We start from the raw sequence: 22,305 nt of genomic DNA, 5'->3' as shown, positions 1-22,305 counted from the left end.
AGGACCCTGAAGCCAAGAGTAAATAAATGGACTGTTTATTGTCACACATTTTTCCTCAAATTAAAGGTACTTGATGCAATTAGATGAAAAAGATATATCCAATGTGAATCTTATTTCTCTTAGATGTATCATAAAAATTAAGTGCCCAAAGCCAAACCTATGAATTTGCTGTGAAACACTAGAGTTCACTTAAAATACATGTGTGAATTCCAAAATGTTCTCACCGTTCTGAGAAAGACTATCTCATTCTCTTTCCCTACCAAAATACTGCATTTTGTAGAGGATTTTCCTATAATTTCACAATAAAAATAACTCCATAAAAGGAACCTAATTATGTAACAATTTTATCTATTCCTAGACTGAATTTGGACTAATTTGGATTGATGATATTTTTGATGAAATAAGGAATTTCTGTTCAACTTGTTTTTTCCAAAAAAAAAAAATACACACCAAGAACATAGGTAACTGAAAAGAAATATGTTGATCTCTAGGCAATGATCCTGTCTGGACTAGCTATCAATCTAGTAATGATATCATGGATGTTTATTCTCTCTGCCATATACTTTACAAATCCATCCTGTAAAATGTTCATGAAAAATATCCAGAAGAATAAAATAAACCTTAGCAAAACAATATTTTTTAAAAGAACATATACTTAATGATTTGAGTACATACTCTTTGAGAAACCTAGTATCACAGAAATAACTACTTCAAAAAATTAGTTAGATTTACCTGGAAATAAATACAATGAAACATCCACTGAAAAAGAGGCCATTTTTAACGTATCCATATGTGCATCAACTCACAATGAAGTATAGAGCAAGAATGCAGTTACATCCTATAATTTGATTCCTTCTCTCCAGTATTTCCCTGTAAAGCATATCCACAATCTTTTCAGTTTCCTTAGGGGGGACCAAAAGCCTGTCCCCAATATGCTTACCTTGTGCATCACATGTATTCAATAATAGAAGTAAAACAATCTCTACTGGAAATCTCATTTTTTGGACCTGGAAGAAAGACATATTTAGGAACTGTTATTGCTGAGACTGTGTAATGTTATCTTCTGGCTTCTCCAAATAAGATCTTTCTTTATATAGAGGTTGAAAAAATATTGCCTAGATAAAGTTCACTACCTAAATGTCCCACCCACCAGATACTTGAGCAAGCCTAAAAAAAAGCCCTCCTAACAAATATGAAACTGCAAAAAACTCAACAAATCTTCACTCATTCCTTGCCAGTATTTGAATAGGATTCTCTGTATCCTCCCCCTGACTGTTAAAGTTGTAACCTCTACTCTGATTTGTCACTAGAAACACAGATATATTCTTAGTTGAAATATTTTCAAATCCTGAGATTGGGCAAAGAATCAATTAAGGAATACTTTTTGTATGTATTCCATTTCCAATTTACTGAAACCAAATGAATATTTATTAAACTCCTTTAGAAAGGAGGGCATTAAAGTAAAGAGAGGGGGAATTTTAATCTTTCATTTACCGTACTTCAGACTGGTCAATGCTTACACAATCGTTTCAGATATCTTGTGTAAACTTTGCAGAGAATGCAATTCTGGCTTATCCAATTGCCTGTTTCTTTAGTAACACATTAATTTTATTTTCACCCTAGCAGCCTTGCATTTATTTGTAAAGCAACTGTTTCCCACTCAGTACTAATTATATCAACAAAAATAATTTAATTCATAAAAATTAGAAATACCAGTGTTGCTAAATTCCCTAAACTACAAAAATCTTACATAATAGCTTCTTAATTCTTTTTCTCTATACAGTGTAATTTTATCTCTTTTATTCGCCAAGGCAATACTTAAGTTGACAGTTCTATCAACAGTGTATTAGTTCCCCATTTTTCACATGTATCCTCCAATATTTGTCATCTTTTTGTCATATGTAAGAAAAGAATCCTTTGTTCTCTCTGATTAGTTAACACTTTTGTTGGCAATAACTTTGAATCAACAAAAGCTTGAACTAGGTGGGAGAAGCTTGAAAACCACTTAATAAGTTCACACCTTACTTGATGCTAGGTGAGAATAAGGCAGAAACTTAAGAGTTCACACACTCAGAAAGGTGTGATTCCAAAAGTGAGAACTCAGACAATTTGGAAGCTGTGATTGGCCCTTGTGAAAAGGGACAGGGACAGAGATAGGAAACCACCGGAAAAGCCTGGTGAAAGAGTGTAGTGAAGGAGGCTAGTAGAGAGTGAATTCCAAGAAGAGAGTCACTCCAAGAAGGAAGTGGGCTTCAAGAAGAAGATTGGCTCAAAGAAGAAAGTCAGCCTCAGGAGTAACCTTCAGCTCCAGTCATTGTCTTGGGTGAATGGATAGCTGGTTTTCCCTTTCTGTCTTCTGGAGATAGTTTAATTCTGATTGAATGTAAACAAGTCCTGGCTGAGCCAAGCACTGGAACAATATTTAGTTAGATAGGTTAATGTCTTTTCTACTCTTTTGTATTTCTCCACTTTATAAATAAAAGATTTATAATATTCATATATTTAGCCAAACCATTAATTTTAACACTTACACATATTAGCCAGTGTGACAAGGTGTGAGGTGGTTCTCAGAGTTGTTTTAATTTGCATTTTTGTAATTGATGGTAATTTGGAGAATTTTTTCAAATATTGCCAATTTCCTTTACAACTGAACAACAGTTCACTTCATTCTAAACTCCCCAGGTGTATGAAACTAATCACTCCTATTTTTGATCTGATAAAATGATACTTTTGTTCAGAGAAGAATTGTTGTTCATTTATTTTCAGTCCTGCCCAACACTTTGTGACCCCATGTGGGGTTTTCTTAGAGATATTGGAGTGGTTTGCCAATTCTTTCTCCACCTCAGAGTATAGATGAAGAAACAGAGGCAAACAGGTTTAAGTAAAATAACCTGAAATAAAGAAAACTACCAAATTAACAATAAGGGTCTTTAACTGAGGCAAAGGGATTACAATTGAGGACCAACAGAGCACCAAAGTATAGAAATACTGATTTGGGGGAGAGGACACAGGGCTTAAATACCCTGCAATAAGAGCAAGTCTTAGAGGGTACAATACCCAGGAGGGGTATGTTGTTTTATAAAATAGCCAAAAGATTGATGTGTGCTGACATCTGGCCAGAAGAAAGAATCACTAAGAGGAAATGTCCAAAGAAACAGCAGGATCATTTTTTAACTCATTTGGACCATCTGAGCCATCCTAAGACGCTTCAATTTGTCTCTGTGGAGTCAGGACTAGGTCAGCTCATAGCTAGTTGCATTCAACATTCTCCCTTTTTGGTTAAGTGAAATTCTATCAATAAACAAGGGAGGTATCAAGGAGTCTGATGAACTACTAGACCAGTTGGTGGCCAGAATTTCTGGAATATTGTTCTAGAGTGGGAGCCCAGGTCCACAGGAAAGAAGCCCAAAAAAGCCATAAATACACCAGTGGTTGAGGGATCATGCTCAATACCACTATGGAAAGCCAGATATTCCCACCAAGGGGTCATAGGTAGGGAGTGAGCTGCCCCCAATGTCTACTTAATAGACATATTTTATCTTGAATCATAGATGTCCTTTGTAGCTATATGGTCTTCTGGAAAAATTTTCTCTGGGACATTCTAGAAGTTCTTAGGGAAATTCTGGAGGGTCTCCTTTTTAATATTTTTTTCTTCTCTGCTTCATATTTATATGGAGTGGAAATTGAGGGGACCCTGAAAATTCCAAGGTTCACCCTCTTCAGCTACCACTAAAGAAAACTGGGAAGCCATTTCAAAATGAAATGCTTTATTTTGAGAGAGAAAGAAAGAGAGAGGGAGAGAGAGAAAGAGAAAGAGAGAGAAATAGAGAGAGAGAGAGAGACCCAATTTATAAGTTCCGAAAGTAAAAAAGCCAAAAACCAAAAGCAAAAAGCAAAAAAAAACCCAAAACCAAAAACCAAAAAAACCCCAGCATACAGAGACACACCTCATATACAGGAAAATACAACCATCAGGATAAATGACATCATTCTGACATATTTACCTTGTCATGGTCCAGTCTTCCAGAAGGCAGGTAACCTACAAATTAAACTTTCGAACAAAATGGTCAAGGGTCAAAAGCATGTTCTAACCTGAAACTACCTCAGATATACTTTATGATATATTTGGGTTGCAGGAACTTCTAGTCCATCTGTTTTCTTGGGAAGGCACCCTTTGAATGCAAATTGCACAAGTTGGGTCAGTAAGAGGTGAGGGGCATTGCTAAAAGTACAAAATTGAAGCAGTCAAGAGTTAAACTGGGGAAGGGAGTTATAGAAGAGGCTCTTATATGGAAGAGGCTATTAGCCTAGCCTTGGGTTTATTAAACGTATTCCTATATCACCAGACCACAACTCTAAACATTTTCAAAGTACAAACTCAAGAGATATTCCCAAATCTCAAAAATTCCTTGTATGATACCCTAGTTATTGCTGTCCCACTCAGGCCAAGGGTAATTAAAAGGCCATTATATTCTGGATGGGGTGGAGCAATCTTGTCCTGCAAGGGATGCTTTCTCAGAGAGACCAGCTTTACTAACTCTTTCTGGAGTCCTAGGCATGTACATTTTGGAGTTATTAATATTGGTAACATATTTGAGATTAACACACTAATTTCTCACTCCATACAATATTGCTTAGATGTTCTTAAAATTTTTTTACAAAACAGTTCTCAATACATTCTAGTACAATACTTTCTCCAATAATTCATTTAAACCAGCTCATACTTGTGGTTCTGCTAATAGAACCTTAAAAGGAACATCAAATTGGGTACTCACAGCTGACTTAACTTGGGGTTGCTATATCCCAAATTGACACATACTTTGGGGTCCCCAGATTTCACTTTGACAAACCCCCTTGTGGTTAAGGCTTAACCCTGCTTATCACACAAAAGGACAAAGGGTGTTGCCCTAGAGAGTTTGACCCTGTTACTAAAGATGGAAATCACTGAGGCATAAGTATGGACAACTGGGATTTGGGGGCACTCCCCAATGCCAGGTGCATTGACATTTGGGCCTGAAAGGCAGACATTCTCCCTTTGGCAAAATCTTAACAAACAAAATATTACTCCATTTTCCCAAAGTCTGTCAATCTCTCATATCTGGTGGTTATGAATGGTGGGTTGTGATGTAAGGCTTTGGCATCTTCTCCCTGGCAGACCTTTGAGTAGACAGCTTCATTGCTGCAAAAGAAAACAGAGAACTCATGTTCTCCAATAGGACCTGACTGACTCTCAGCATACTTATTCATCTCTAGGATTAATATATACTGCTAATTTTGGTCTGCTGAAATGTTATAAGTCCTTCAACATACTTGACATTGACACATAGATCAATTATTAGAAGCAGTCTCATTAGCTAGTTTCTAACCACTTATTATTTTCAGTAAACATATTTGTGCCCATTATAAATGTACATCAGCTTTATGCTTTATCAGAAAAAGATTTCCATATTTATAGCTGCTCTTTTTGTGGTGGCAAAAAACTGGAAAATGGGGTTATGCCCTTCAATTGGGGAATGGCTTAACAAATTGTGGTATATGCTGGTGATGGAATACTATTGAGCTCAAAGGAATAATAAACTGGAGGAATTCCAGGTGAACTGGAAAGACCTCCAGGAATTGATGCAGAGTGAAAGGAGCAGAGGCAGAAGAATGTTGTACACAGAGACTAATACACTGTGGTAAAATAGAATGTAATGGATTTCTGTACTAGCAGCAATGCAATGACCCAGGACAGTTCTGAGGGACTTATGGAAAAGAACGCTACTCACATTCAGAGGAAGATCTGCAGGAGTGGAAACACAGAAGAAAAGCAACTGCTTGAACACATGGGTTGAGGCGGACATGATTGGGGATGTAGACTGGAAAATACCACTCCAATGCAACTATCAATGGTTTGGAAATAGGTCTTGATCAATGACACACATTAAAACCAGTGGAAATGTGCATCGGTTATGGGGGGGGAGAGAATTCGGGGGGGTGAAGGGGAAAGTAAGTGCATGAATCATGTAACCATGTTAACTTTTCTAAAAAATAAAAATTATCAAAGGAAAAAAAAAAGAAAAATATTTCCGGGCAGCTGGGTAGCTCAGTGGAGTGAGAGTCAGGCCTAGAGACAGGAGGTCCTAGGTTCAAACCCGGCCTCAAACACTTCCCAGCTGTGTGACCCCTGGGCAAGTCACTTGACCCCCATTGCCCACCCTTACCTATCTTCCACCTATGAGACAATACACCGAAGTACAAGGGTTAAAAAAAAAGATTTCCTTACTCTACTAAGGTAATCTTATAGAGAAAACAACATTAAAAATAGATGCAAACTAAACCATAGAAATATAGAAGCAAAAATAAAATCCATGTCACAGGTTTATTGAGACTTCTGAATCTGAAAATGGTCTTCATTGTTTGTGGCAAAATAAAAATATTAGATAATAAAAAATATCAACTAATACTAAGTAAAATTCTAATTAAGTATCCTATTATAAAAATTCCAAAAATAAATATTAAGAATGCTTGCATGACAGTTTCAGCTTCAAAACCATTTTTAGAAATTAAACTCAAAAATTCTCAAAATTAAAATACTTCTAACTTCCCATTAATTCAAACATTCTTACACTCTCACACACATCCCCTTGTGGAGTTTTGAGATGTGAGGGATTTAAAAAACTTGTTTTCATTCACTTTTAGCTACTTATTTAACAACTATAACTATGCTCAAACGGCTTAGAATTTTTATTCCTATTAACTATTATTTAAATTTCTTTAACCCTTGTGTACTTCCAGGAAACACTAGGAATGAAATATCATGAAAGAAACAATGTTGTTACTGAATCACAGCCAAAACAAAAAATCTGTAGACAAAAATTATTGTGGAAATAATTCTCTTGTTGTGGCAATATCAGGGGATGTCCTAAGTTAATCAAATCTTCACCTTCCTAAATTAATTTTGGGCACAATTTTCAAATTCCTGAGTATCTATCAATTGTCAATAAGGGCTACATTTACCACTGAATTTAGACCTAATCTATTGGTGTCTATTTCATTAGTATTCTTAGGCACAAAAATGCTCCCTTCTTCTCTTATTGTTTCCTGCCTAGAAGCTCCAAAATACATGAACTTTACTGGTACTGAGAAGCAATTTGGTGTTCTTTCTGAACCCTGTATATCAAAGACATTGCTTAGAATTTACTATTTGTATGTATTGATTCCACCTTTTTATTACACTGATATCTGCTGCTAGGTTCTTTTTACCTGATTTTTTCCTAAAAATATCTTCATCTAAAACCTTAGGAAAAAGGAATTTTTTTATCTGTTAACATTTAAAATAGCTAAAAAATTTCTACCCATCTGCTTCCTTAATTCCTATATTTCTTGGGATTTTCCTATTTAAGGCTTCCTACTTTATATGATTACAGAAAACTTGCCATAGGAGGAGAAAAGTTGGAAGTAACTAAAATGAGGGAGAACTGCTCCCCTAATTTGGAATATTAATGCTATGTATAGTATTGGCCATGATGCCCAGCCACATACAGAACCTGTCAGATATAATACAGAAGTTTCTTACTAGGAAACCCCGCTGAGCAACCTCTCAGCCCTCCCATGATCTGAAACCATACCTGCAGCTGCCCACAGTCACTCTTATGACATCAATAACCAATTTTCTTCATTGCATTCCTTCTGATTATCTTCCCATACAATTCAACCTTAAATGACAATTCTCTCTAATCATGCTCAGGGCTAAAAAATAATCTCTGGTTATTAACAGTTATTTCCAGGCTCACTTCCTCTTTCCTAAATTCTTTTGATATCTCCTTGGGACAATTATAATCTGCAATTCTAGACCTATACTGAACATACATGTTAATCAAACTTAGAAAAGCACTCTGGAATCTCTTGCTACAAATTTTCAGCTTAACAGATATTACTTTAAACCTCTTAAAAAGTAAAATGCTACCAGTTGAAATTTTCCTACTCTAACTAGATATGAAAACTAGCTCTTTTTCTTTCTAAGTTCACTACTTAAAGGTACCTCGCTCAGGGAAAAATTCTATTAGAATTTCCAGGGAAAATAAAATGGCGAGTTATATACTTGCTTAAAAAAACTGAAAGACAAATATGAAAACAATAAGGAACAGAATACTTATCCAGTTCCTTAGTCCCTTAAGGTTTGAAGTAGAGGTAATTTCTATATAGTGCAAAAGGGATATTTGGGAGATGGGATTGGATGGGATTAAATGAACTACTTTGGACCAATAACAAAGGTTTGACACTGTGGTGAAAGGCCTCCCAGACAGTTTTGCTCAGGCCATTGCACTCACACAGACCACTCAGTCAAAAATTAGGCAAAAGTCACTAGAACTTGTAATTTATTTTCTAAGAGAGGTTTGGAGGGAAAAGGGAATTTCTATCACTATTTTACTAACTTGTACCCCAGAAAGTAATCCTTCATGTGAAGGGTCTTCATTGAGTTGATGGACTACTCTCATCTTCCTCTCCTTTCTCACCTAAAAATCCTGAATCCTAAATCTAGTTATCCTACACTAACCCAAACCTCTTTTGATTGTTATGAGAGGTGTTGGTCTATGGCAGATTAGACAGGGAAGCAAGAGAAAGATACCAAGTCCATGCATCTGTCCTCTGCAGACCATCATCTCTTACTATAATCCTCTTTTCCTTATAACAGTAGAGAAGTTTTTCTGGGGACTCCTTCCATTTACAGGCTGCAAAAAGATCTTGTTCAGATTCTGGCCCCTTAAAAGGTGTCTTGAGATAATAGTGATCCAGGGGTTCTGAATGAAGTCTTTTTCAAAAAGAAATTTAGCAAATTAACATTAATAAATTCTAATAATTTCACCCATACTCCAGACTGCAGGGTGCCTCTTGGAAAATTCCCAGGTGGGAAATTCTTTTCCCTAATATCTATCAGAGAAAAATAATGGTCAGAAGTAAATGCTAATTCAGGCCAGTCTTCCCTACCTATAAGGAGAAAAATGAAGGTTAACCATTATAGAAAAATAATCATCAGAATTTCTACTTTTTAAAAACCAAAAACTTATATATGTAATGGTTGCACTCTGGAAATTTACCTTAAAACCTCCAAAATCAGGCTACAGTTCATGGTCTTTTTAATTTAAATGCTGTAGAGCTACAGTCTCAAGGACACAGGACTTAGCAGCCACAACATTAAAATAATTCATTACATGGAACTAAGCATTTCATAGAGCAAATGAACTGAGATTATAACCAAGAGTAACATATCAAGAAAAGATGAGCATAATTATAAAATGTAAAAATTGATATTTAATGAACTAAAACAGTTTCAACAATTCCTGTTGAACAACCCAGAATTCAGCAGGAAAATTTATCTAATGAGAGACTAATCATAAGTAACNTACCACTCCAATGCAACTATCAATGGTTTGGAAATAGGTCTTGATCAATGACACACATTAAAACCAGTGGAAATGTGCATCGGTTATGGGGGGGGAGAGAATTCGGGGGGGTGAAGGGGAAAGTAAGTGCATGAATCATGTAACCATGTTAACTTTTCTAAAAAATAAAAATTATCAAAGGAAAAAAAAAAGAAAAATATTTCCGGGCAGCTGGGTAGCTCAGTGGAGTGAGAGTCAGGCCTAGAGACAGGAGGTCCTAGGTTCAAACCCGGCCTCAAACACTTCCCAGCTGTGTGACCCCTGGGCAAGTCACTTGACCCCCATTGCCCACCCTTACCTATCTTCCACCTATGAGACAATACACCGAAGTACAAGGGTTAAAAAAAAAGATTTCCTTACTCTACTAAGGTAATCTTATAGAGAAAACAACATTAAAAATAGATGCAAACTAAACCATAGAAATATAGAAGCAAAAATAAAATCCATGTCACAGGTTTATTGAGACTTCTGAATCTGAAAATGGTCTTCATTGTTTGTGGCAAAATAAAAATATTAGATAATAAAAAATATCAACTAATACTAAGTAAAATTCTAATTAAGTATCCTATTATAAAAATTCCAAAAATAAATATTAAGAATGCTTGCATGACAGTTTCAGCTTCAAAACCATTTTTAGAAATTAAACTCAAAAATTCTCAAAATTAAAATACTTCTAACTTCCCATTAATTCAAACATTCTTACACTCTCACACACATCCCCTTGTGGAGTTTTGAGATGTGAGGGATTTAAAAAACTTGTTTTCATTCACTTTTAGCTACTTATTTAACAACTATAACTATGCTCAAACGGCTTAGAATTTTTATTCCTATTAACTATTATTTAAATTTCTTTAACCCTTGTGTACTTCCAGGAAACACTAGGAATGAAATATCATGAAAGAAACAATGTTGTTACTGAATCACAGCCAAAACAAAAAATCTGTAGACAAAAATTATTGTGGAAATAATTCTCTTGTTGTGGCAATATCAGGGGATGTCCTAAGTTAATCAAATCTTCACCTTCCTAAATTAATTTTGGGCACAATTTTCAAATTCCTGAGTATCTATCAATTGTCAATAAGGGCTACATTTACCACTGAATTTAGACCTAATCTATTGGTGTCTATTTCATTAGTATTCTTAGGCACAAAAATGCTCCCTTCTTCTCTTATTGTTTCCTGCCTAGAAGCTCCAAAATACATGAACTTTACTGGTACTGAGAAGCAATTTGGTGTTCTTTCTGAACCCTGTATATCAAAGACATTGCTTAGAATTTACTATTTGTATGTATTGATTCCACCTTTTTATTACACTGATATCTGCTGCTAGGTTCTTTTTACCTGATTTTTTCCTAAAAATATCTTCATCTAAAACCTTAGGAAAAAGGAATTTTTTTATCTGTTAACATTTAAAATAGCTAAAAAATTTCTACCCATCTGCTTCCTTAATTCCTATATTTCTTGGGATTTTCCTATTTAAGGCTTCCTACTTTATATGATTACAGAAAACTTGCCATAGGAGGAGAAAAGTTGGAAGTAACTAAAATGAGGGAGAACTGCTCCCCTAATTTGGAATATTAATGCTATGTATAGTATTGGCCATGATGCCCAGCCACATACAGAACCTGTCAGATATAATACAGAAGTTTCTTACTAGGAAACCCCGCTGAGCAACCTCTCAGCCCTCCCATGATCTGAAACCATACCTGCAGCTGCCCACAGTCACTCTTATGACATCAATAACCAATTTTCTTCATTGCATTCCTTCTGATTATCTTCCCATACAATTCAACCTTAAATGACAATTCTCTCTAATCATGCTCAGGGCTAAAAAATAATCTCTGGTTATTAACAGTTATTTCCAGGCTCACTTCCTCTTTCCTAAATTCTTTTGATATCTCCTTGGGACAATTATAATCTGCAATTCTAGACCTATACTGAACATACATGTTAATCAAACTTAGAAAAGCACTCTGGAATCTCTTGCTACAAATTTTCAGCTTAACAGATATTACTTTAAACCTCTTAAAAAGTAAAATGCTACCAGTTGAAATTTTCCTACTCTAACTAGATATGAAAACTAGCTCTTTTTCTTTCTAAGTTCACTACTTAAAGGTACCTCGCTCAGGGAAAAATTCTATTAGAATTTCCAGGGAAAATAAAATGGCGAGTTATATACTTGCTTAAAAAAACTGAAAGACAAATATGAAAACAATAAGGAACAGAATACTTATCCAGTTCCTTAGTCCCTTAAGGTTTGAAGTAGAGGTAATTTCTATATAGTGCAAAAGGGATATTTGGGAGATGGGATTGGATGGGATTAAATGAACTACTTTGGACCAATAACAAAGGTTTGACACTGTGGTGAAAGGCCTCCCAGACAGTTTTGCTCAGGCCATTGCACTCACACAGACCACTCAGTCAAAAATTAGGCAAAAGTCACTAGAACTTGTAATTTATTTTCTAAGAGAGGTTTGGAGGGAAAAGGGAATTTCTATCACTATTTTACTAACTTGTACTCCAGAAAGTAATCCTTCATGTGAAGGGTCTTCATTGAGTTGATGGACTACTCTCATCTTCCTCTCCTTTCTCACCTAAAAATCCTGAATCCTAAATCTAGTTATCCTACACTAACCCAAACCTCTTTTGATTGTTATGAGAGGTGTTGGTCTATGGCAGATTAGACAGGGAAGCAAGAGAAAGATACCAAGTCCATGCATCTGTCCTCTGCAGACCATCATCTCTTACTATAATCCTCTTTTCCTTATAACAGTAGAGAAGTTTTTCTGGGGACTCCTTCCATTTACAGGCTGCAAAAAGATCTTGTTCAGATTCTGGCCCCTTAAAAGGTGTCTTGAGATAATAGTTAGTGATCCAGGGGTTCTGAATGAAGTCTTTTTCAAAAAGAAATTTAGCAAATTAACATTAATAAATTCTAATAATTTCACCCATACTCCAGACTGCAGGGTGCCTCTTGGAAAATTCCCAGGTGGGAAATTCTTTTCCCTAATATCTATCAGAGAAAAATAATGGTCAGAAGTAAATGCTAATTCAGGCCAGTCTTCCCTACCTATAAGGAGAAAAATGAAGGTTAACCATTATAGAAAAATAATCATCAGAATTTCTACTTTTTAAAAACCAAAAACTTATATATGTAATGGTTGCACTCTGGAAATTTACCTTAAAACCTCCAAAATCAGGCTACAGTTCATGGTCTTTTTAATTTAAATGCTGTAGAGCTACAGTCTCAAGGACACAGGACTTAGCAGCCACAACATTAAAATAATTCATTACATGGAACTAAGCATTTCATAGAGCAAATGAACTGAGATTATAACCAAGAGTAACATATCAAGAAAAGATGAGCATAATTATAAAATGTAAAAATTGATATTTAATGAACTAAAACAGTTTCAACAATTCCTGTTGAACAACCCAGAATTCAGCAGGAAAATTTATCTAATGAGAGACTAATCATAAGTAACCCAAAAGGTCAAATTGTTTGATTCTGGTATGAGAAAATGTCATCAATGGCCCTTGGGAATGGATGGCATCATTACTTGTCATTTTGAAGGGCATGTATGAATAGAAGATTAGAGGTAAAGGTGAATGGAATGGAATGAGCCAAAATGGTGGTATAAAAGACTAGGAGGAGGTAGGGTGCAATGGCTTTTTCATATGGAGGAGGAATGAGTGGAGGAACTGCCATGGAGAAGGGGGAGAAGGGAGTTGTGGGCTGGTAGTACTAGAACCCTGTTTTCTTCATATCTGGGATAGAGAACAACCTATACAATTAGAAGGTTAACATTTTCTTTACCTACAGAGAAACAAAAAGGAAGGGAGTTGGGTAAAGGGAGGGAATGAGAGTTCTCATGGAGGACTAAAGGAATAAGAGAAGGAAGGGTGACTTCAGGGAAAGAACTGCAAGGGGATAAGAAAAGAGAGGGAAAGGAGAGGGTACTTAGAATGGAGTACATATCAAGAGTAGGAGATAGGGGCAGTTAGTTTGCTCTGGATTGAAAGCCAGACCTAGAGATGGGAGGTACTAGGTTCCAATCTCATCTCAGATATTTCCTAGCTAATGAAAAAGAAATGGTCCTCCAGAAGTAGATATGTATATAGAGAAGGATTCAGATGGATTGGTGGTAAAAAATCCACTTAAGGACCTTTCAAGGGCCAGTGAAGCACAAAAATCCTTGAGACTATATTGAAAAACACAAGAGTTAAGTTTATTTTGAAACTTAAGGTTAGAGAACTGAGGGTCAAGAACCAAAATGTCCATGATTCTACAGATCTAGATCTCCAACCAACCTTTTATGCCTCTCTCACAGGAGAGTCCTTATGATCTTCCAAAACTTCTTATCAGTTTTCATTGTTCTTATTTAAATCCCAAACCATTTGACCAACTACCTAGACTAATTATACCAGAATTTTAATCAGTTAACCTTTAAATTGTCTCTAAAAAGTCTTTTAAGAATGGACTCACAGGTGGACTGAGTTCTTCCCCAAGCCTGGGGGTGGTTTATAAGATAAAAACCCCAAAGTCCCAGATGTTAATATCTTTAGATTACCTAAGACAAATCAACTCAACATTGAAGGAAAAACCAGATCACCTCTTAGATATCTTCCAAGGCACAAGAACCTCCAAGATTCTCCAAACACTGGCCAGGTCACAGGAGCTGATGGAGCTGCTGTTCTCTCTTCCAGCTCAGGGACATGAAAACCAGTGAAGAGTTAGTTAACTCCCAAATCTCTCCTCTGCAGTCCTTCTCATTCCAAAATCTTTTCTCAGGGTTCATGGCTAAATTTTCCTCTTTCCCTTTTAGAGACTATTTTACATTTTCTGTAATCCTTTATTTCTCTATTCCTACATTCTGCCCTATCAGCATGTGGGCAAATCTGTTAAAAAATAGATTTGTCATGTGCTCATCACTACATAAATCCCCCTTTATTCTAAACCTCTTTTTTCCTACTTACCTAAAAGTATAACAAACAGTTCTTACCTTAAACTTATGTATCTTCTCTATCTCTATTATCTACCTTACACTAGGGATACAAATTAGGGAAAAAGGAAATTACATAACTCTAATAAAATTCAACATGCAAAATAACAAGAAAACAAAAAATGCAAAATGCAAAGTGCAAACATTTCCAAAACAAAATAACAACCTTTCCCTGTAATGCTAATACAAAAAAACCCAAATCTATTTAAAAATCTTCAATCTGTCAAATGTTGTAAAGATAAAATTACAAATAACACAATGTAGCTTATGCATTTACACTAAACAAACTATCTGTCTAAACATGTAAAAACTTATATAATATGCATCTTAAAATTTTTATTTGAAACAATTCAAAGCAAAACTTTTCCTCATAATAAATCCTTATTCTATTACAGAAAACAAAATTGTCTACAGAAAACCAAAAACTAAGTGTTTTATCCTAAAAATTCTATCCTTGCAACCTTTAACTATGCACATATCTAATATATATTAAGTCTGAACATACTTACAGCTATGTACAAAAATTTCTTTTAAAATGTACAATTATATACAGATTCTAAAAATTTAACTTTTTCAATCTGGCAACTATTTACAATCAAATATACAGAAATATACAAGACCTGTAGAAGATTTACAATATCTACATTTTTATACACTTATTTACACACTAGCTTACCCTATGTTAAACTATGATACAGATTCTATATACATAGTATATCACAGATTTTATATAGGAAAGTATGGTACAGATGTATACATATTTGTGTCAGGAAGATCTCTCTCCTCTGATAATAATAAAACCAAAACAATATTTATATAGTCTCATATGTGTCCTGTGAGGGGGTGAAGGGAGGAAGGTAGGAGAATTGGAGGAAGGGAGAAAGGAGAGAGGAAGGTAGAGGAAGAGAAAAGAAGGTAGAAGTCTCCAGCCCCAGCAGGGAGAAATTGATCAGAGCCCTTCCGGGGCTCAAATAAATGATCAGAGAGCAACTTTAGTGTTTAGAATAGTTAGGTTTTATTTAAATTAGAAAGAGAAAAGTCTAGGAAAAACTAGGAGGTAGATAAAAAGGGGAAAAGGCACTGAAGAGCTCAGGATCAGAGAGCCTCTGGGCTCCAGAGTAGACCCTCCAGGGTACAGAGGGCTCCAGGGTTGGGAGAGCTCCAGGTAGAGAGAGCAGGGCTTCTAGGCTAGAGAGAGAGAAAAGGCACAAAACTCTCTTTTATACTTTTATACTTCCCACAAAGGAAGTGGGAGTTGTCAGAGGAAGTTGTAGCAGAAAGCCCTGGGAGTTGTAGTCTTCCAGGGCTTACAGCAATTTCAAATGACACAGTCCTGATGCTACCTGAGTGGAATGTCCCAAATTCTTCCCATCCAGGTAAAACCTCATAGAACTAATGTGAATAGACAGTACATTATTTTAATCCAAGATGACACATATGTATTCATTTATCTACATGAATACTATCACCTGGTAATAACAATGCAATAGTTTGTGATCAATGTGTCCTAAATGTATATGTTTGCTGTAACCATACTCACCAGAACTTCAGATACTCCTCTTCTATTGTTGCCTGTTGTCCCTGTCTTCTGTCTTCTTACTACATCAGTGTTGCAATAGGACTGATGCATGTATCTATAGTGGACAGGTGCTGTGTGCAAAATGAGACTAAACCTTACAATTTAAATCCATATCAGTCTGTCATCCTCTTTTGTATTGAATCCTTGTATAAAGTCTATTTTCTTGTCATTGTCTGGTCTGCTGTACTCCCTCTGTGATTCTGCTATGATGTCTTCCATCTTCAGTTCTCTCCATCTGATCCATTTTCCCTATCTTTTGGACTGCAGTCATGTTGCCTGATAATAAACATTCAGCTATCTCTATATTTTTCTAGATTCGTCTTCTCCTTCTCTTTCTCCTTCTCTTCCCCCTTCTCCTCCTCCTTCTCCTTATTCTAAAAAGGAACCTTTTTAATGTGTGAGCAATGAAACCATGACTCTTTGTATAAAACCTTTATTGCAGAAGGTGAAGTTAAAACTGCCATGAACAGATCAACCCATGATTGTTGTGTTGCTGAGGTTTTGTTGAAGTTTTATATGTAAATTGAGTCACCTGGATTGATATTATGTACTGAACAGTCCCGAGGACCACTCTGAACTAGAAGTCCCTTATCATGCAGTTCTCTTAACCTATTTTGTAAGACACTTATGTAGGATGCTATCTGGATGTCACCCCTTAACATCAAAGCATAGACAGTTTTACAATTTGGGGCTTGTAAAGGTGGATGATCATAAAACATTTCAAATGATGAAACATGGGTGTCAGCCTGTAGTCTTATACAGATATAAAATAAGACTAAGGATAGGATGTCTGGCCATTTCAGATGTGTCTTGACACAAAATTTCCCTGTCTTAGTTTTGATTTCTCTATTTATTCTTTCTACTTGGACTGAATTTTGTGGATGGTACTGGACATGATATTTTGTTGAGATTCCTAAGTTCTCATATACTTATTTTAGAATGCCATCTGTGAAATGGGCCCCTTTGTCTGAGTCAATCCTAAATGGAACTCCAAATCTTGGAAAAATCTCTCTCAGCAAGATCTTAACTACAAATGCTGATGTGTTCCTAGCAGTTGGAAATGCTTCTGGACATCTTGTCAATTTATCCACCAATATTAAGCAAAACTAGCATTTTCCTGCTTTGGGCATACTGATATAATCTATTTGCAGATTTTCAAAAGGGGTCTAAGGTAATGATCTCCAACGTAGATCTCTTTTCTTAAAAATACTCTGATTAAATTTCTAAGAAATAAAACAGCTAGAACAAATTTTGTTTGCCACAGTGGTAATTCCCGGGATTAGCTATACCCTTTTCATACTATCAACCAAAGCCTGTGTCCCAAAATGTCCTTTTTTATGAATAGCCTGGCAAATATGATTGAAAAATGCTTTTGCAAAGATTGGCTTTCCTGTTGATGATATCCAAATGCCATTCTCTTTACTAGCTCCAAAACTGTGCTTTCCTGTTTGAATCTCTGAATCTAGATATCTCATTTCAAGATCTTCAGATTCTATGACTGAGAAATTCATTATGTATGCTGGGGTATTTTGTGCAGCATAATGGGTGGTAACATGAGCACAGTGACTACCTCAAGAAACTGGATCTCTACCAAAAGAATGACCTCTGCAATGTATTCTGGCCAATTCCTTTGGTTTTTGAACAGCTGCCAGTAATTCTTGTTATAATCCCCACATGAGCTATCTGTTTTCCCCCTAATATAATAAAACCTCTCTGTTTCCAGATGGAACTGGTGGCATGGCAGATCAAGAATGCATAATGAGAAAATGTATAGACAATAGCCCTTTTTCCTTCAGCTAACATATAAGCATGTTTCAAAGCCACTAACTCTGCCCTTTGCCCTGTTTAGCTAGAATTAAATATAGTTGTTTGCTACAAAGTACCTTTCATGAGTGGTGAATATATCTAAAACCCTTGGGAAGGGGAGACAGTCACTGAGTCAGATCCACAGTGTTATCCAATCAGTGTACCAATAGCCCTTATCAATATTCATTCCAACCCCAGGTTGAGGAACTAGAGAACACATACAATTTCTCAGTGGTTCCCTGCCTGGGCAGCTGTTGAAAGGGGACAGCTGACAGGCTCAGTCTAGCAAAGTCTGTCAGGTGGTGAGAGGCAGAAGGGTTATGTCATATGTGTGTATGTATGTATGTACATACATACATATGTACATACAAAATACATATATACACAAAAATAAGTACATATAAAGAGTAGAGATGAATAGAAAATTTTAAGAGATGCCTAAAAAGGTAAACCTGAAAGAGAAATAATATGAGATGTATTATAGTTAAACTTCCTCTTTCTATGTGGTTAAATGACATTAATAACTCCCAATAACTTTATCATTATTAGAACAGTTAGAAAGAATGTGCATAGGGGACATATATGGGAATTGAATATGATAGGATGATCTAAAAAAAAGTAAGGGGTGAGAAAGTGATGTTCTAGGAGAAAGCAGAAGAGAGAGGATGAATGGGGGAAATTATCTCACCAAAAGAGGCACAAAATGGAGAGCTTTTGCAGAGGAGGGGAAATAGAGTGTGTTGCAGGCAATACTGAAACCTCAATATGATCCAAATTGTTTAAAGAGGGAATAACATAGATACCAAGTTGGACAAAGAAATCTTTCTTACCAAACCAATAAGTAGAAGGTGAAGTGGATGAGGCAAGTAGGGAGGTGATAGACAGGAGGGGAGACTAATGGAGGCTGTAGTCAGACTTTTAGGAGGATGATGATTCATATGAGAAGTGGGGGTTACTCTTGGAATTGCCTAAACCAATGAAATCACAAATCTAGTAGAAAGAAAAAAGTTCCTATTATCTTTTGTAGCTGCCAGGTTTTATTGTATTTCCTCATCCTGTACTTCTTGCAATCTTTGGTTTTCTTCTAAGTTCAGACAATTACCAACCTCTTATAAAAAGCCTTCCTATATCTCCTCAGTTAAGAACCCCTCTCTCAGTTCTCTTGTATTATCATTTGTGTGCATACAGTATTTATCTCCTTCCCCTCCTGAAACATTCTTTAACAGATAAGATATTCATCTTAATGCTGTTTTCTAACTGCTTAGGATGATACTTTGCTTAATCCTTGAATAGAAAAATATTGAACTTGCAATCTATCAAAAAACTGAATTGCTTTTAGGTAAAATATGAGCTAAATATGTGAAATAGAACCTAGGTATATCTCTTCTGTGTTGTTGGTTTAAATTTGCTTTTCGAATCTAAGTATAAAGATTTAAATTTTTTACTATTAAATTTAATCTGCATGGATTTAGTCTGATGGCCAATTAATTCCAGAATTTATAATATTCCAGGATGCTTTGCTTGATAACACATGTGTAATACAGATAAAATTGCTTTATCAGATTCTGAAGCAGGAAGGTAATGGGGAGAAGGAGATAATTGGTATCTTATAATTTCAGAAAGATCACGTTGAAAATTGTTATTAAATATGAGGAAAATAAAATATCTGAAAAACTAAATTGACATCAGCATCCTAAAACAAGTAATTAATACAAGTGCTTTTAAGAGAGGTTTAGGGAAAATAGCTAAAGCATTTAACAAGAGCTTTCTCTTTAAGCTGATATCAATCCACTAATAATTAGCCTTTTGTCTCAGCATTCAACCAGTTGCAAGCTCAGCTAACTGAACTATCATGTAGCTACAACTCTCCAATTTGTCCAGGATATCAAGAGACATTGTCTGATGGCAAACTCTAGGTAAATTGGACTTTCAGTATTTCTGTGATTTGACAGTCTAGTAACTCTTTTATAAAATAAATTACATTATTCTCCATGATTTGTTTTTGAAGTTTTCTCTTTTGTGCTAATTGTTTCTGTTTCTAGATATTGCGTAGTTTCTCTTTTTTAAAACATTAATAATTTTTGCCAGGAATTAGATATTGTCTTCACTTATAGCTGGTACACTTCACACTCTTTCCATGAGAAAAGCTAGTACACTATTGGCTTTTGATTAGAACCTTTCCTGCTTTCTATGATATTCTGAAGATAAAGAACAATCATCAAATATATCAATAATAGAAAACACTGACCCTTTTAGATACAAGGAACATTTGAATTTTAAATGTGATCAAAGGGATTTCCAACCCCTACACAGAATTCTCTTCTCTAGAATTAGTGAATCCTTCCAGTTATTTCAGAATAGACCCACACCCCTAGAATTTAATCCCAGAACATAAGGAGAAATTTTGAAGCCAGGAAATTAAATAACTCAAAGTTTTCTTATAGTGAAAGTTTTATTGATACATCTTGATGTTTTATTAATTGTTTCATACCCTAGCTTGTGCAGTTTAAAATGTGAACATTTAGAGTAAAAAGAAAATTGAATGAATGATGGATCAACTGTGTGAATATCCATAAACTGAAACATTTATTACCAAATAGAAAGTGGATAAATAAGATAGCATGAAACTGAGCATTTTCCAAGGTTGTCATTTCCAAATAGTCATAAGAGATGGCTGACATTGTCATTCTTCCTTATTCTATAGTTGAATTCCTAAGGAAATAAAACAATGAAAAGTAAAAGTTAGCAAATGAATAAAAATATTCAACTTTAACAAATGACTTGTATAGAAGAATGTTGCTATGCAAACCCTTTGATTTTGTATTTTAAAACATAGTACTTTTGTGGGGAGAGAAGACAGATATATTTAGCTTGATGGCAAACCCTCATCTATAGGGGAAGTTTCAATCAGTTGGCGAGTGACTGAACAAATTGTGCTATATGATTGTAATAGAATACTATTGTGCCATAAGAATGGAGGAGCTGGAGGATTTCAGAAAACCCTGGAAAGTCTTCCATGCATTGATGCAGAGTGAAGTGAGCAGAATCAGGAGAACACTGTACACAGTGACAACAATTCTGTATGATGAACAACTGTGAAAAACTTAGCTCTTCTCAGTAATACAATGAGACAAAACAATCCCAAAGGATTCATTGTGAAAAATGTTATCCACCTGGGCATTTAAATGTAGACTGAGGCTTATGATTTTTCACTTTATTTTCTTCATAGTTGTTTTTTAATGTCTTATTACTTAACATGTGAACATGGAAACATGCTTTGTTTGATAGCATGTGTATTATAACTAATATCAATTTACTCATAATCATCTCACACAGGGGTAAGGGAAGAGAGGAGAGAATTCATTATTTAATATTTTAGAAAATGAATGCTTAAAATGGTTTTTGCATGAGCCTGGAGAAAAAAAGTTTTACTGAAGGAAAAAAAGTGAATCATGTAGTTTTCTCATCATTACATACTGATGATCACAAAAATATTACAGTAATGCATACCTTTGAATCTTACAGAATTACACTGGATTAGGGATAATGTCACAAAGTAGGAGGAATACTCAGATCAGAAGAGCTCAGGATTAGCATAAAACTCACCTCTATGGAAAGGTTATGTTATACACATATGGGATAATTGATTTTTCCTTCCACACATGTTGCTCTGAATGGAGGTGACCCCTCAGCCCTACGGTATCCCCAAATACAATAAAATTCAGTTTCTTGTCCTGTTCTTGAATAGATTTTTTCAGTGTTCTTCCATCGAAGTTGTATATTATTTCTCTTCATTATTTCTTCAGATACTGTGCATCCCTCTGAAAGATGAAAAGAATACTTATTACAGTTGATAGTAAATGTACAACTTTACATTTTCAAAAAAATTGGGAACATAAAAGATATTTCTGCAGTAAAAATGTAACCCAATTTTCTCCTGTTCTTTTACCCAAAAGGCAGAGTAATAATACTCTAAAGCAGGCGTTGGCAACGTATGGCTCTTTCTGCAGGAGCCATAAAGTCAATTTTTTTTTCAGGTGCTGTTACAGGAGCTCACACTGTTACAGGAGTGCTCATTGTGAGCACTATACAGCTCTCACGAAATTACATTTTAAAAAATGTGGCGTTTATGGCTCTCACGGCCAAAAAGGTTGCCGACCCCTAGTCTAAAGCATAACATGATCAGAGCTGTGACTTCTCACCCAGCATCTAAAGGAAAATATCCTTGTTTGCTACAGCAATCCAGGAACTACCATCTCTGTGCTTTTCAGTCTTTTCCCAAAGTAGAGTCTGAGAAAAACAGTGATCCTAATAGAGAGTAAAGGATCAGGGTTGTGGATAATTTTGTTACATTTCTCATTTATAGCCTTGAAAGACACAGAGAATTCTGGAAGAGGGTTGCATTTAAGAGGAAAATAAGAACTTCAGTTTCAAATATGGTCTTAAAATTTTATATAGGGAGTTTATTAAATTCATTTGTAAAATGATGAGTA

General features: G+C 35.4%; 2 protein-coding genes across 2 annotated transcripts in view; both read right to left on the bottom strand.

Moving 5' to 3' along the window:
- LOC123245940 (complement factor H-like) overlaps positions 1–16,057 on the bottom strand; it is a 115,292-nt gene extending 99,235 nt beyond the window's left edge. Inside the window, exons 1-2 of the mRNA XM_044674909.1 lie at positions 15,968–16,057; positions 941–1,007 (exon numbers count right to left, since the gene is read on the bottom strand). Of these exons, the coding sequence (XP_044530844.1) occupies positions 941–1,007; positions 15,968–16,057 (157 nt within the window). The remainder of the gene's footprint in view (positions 1–940; positions 1,008–15,967) is intronic.
- Positions 16,058–20,273: 4,216 nt separating this feature from the next.
- LOC123245939 (complement factor H-like) overlaps positions 20,274–22,305 on the bottom strand; it is an 80,557-nt gene continuing 78,525 nt past the window's right edge. Inside the window, exons 19-20 of the mRNA XM_044674908.1 lie at positions 21,419–21,633; positions 20,274–20,524 (exon numbers count right to left, since the gene is read on the bottom strand). Coding sequence (XP_044530843.1) covers positions 21,437–21,633 — 197 coding nt within the window. The 3' untranslated portion in view covers positions 20,274–20,524; positions 21,419–21,436. The remainder of the gene's footprint in view (positions 20,525–21,418; positions 21,634–22,305) is intronic.

The sequence above is a fragment of the Gracilinanus agilis genome, chromosome 4, assembly GCF_016433145.1.
Source record: "Gracilinanus agilis isolate LMUSP501 chromosome 4, AgileGrace, whole genome shotgun sequence".
Classification (NCBI taxonomy): Eukaryota; Metazoa; Chordata; class Mammalia; order Didelphimorphia; family Didelphidae; genus Gracilinanus; species Gracilinanus agilis.
The sequence above is the reverse complement of the archived record's forward strand: the minus strand, read 5'-3'. Positions and strand labels throughout refer to the sequence as shown.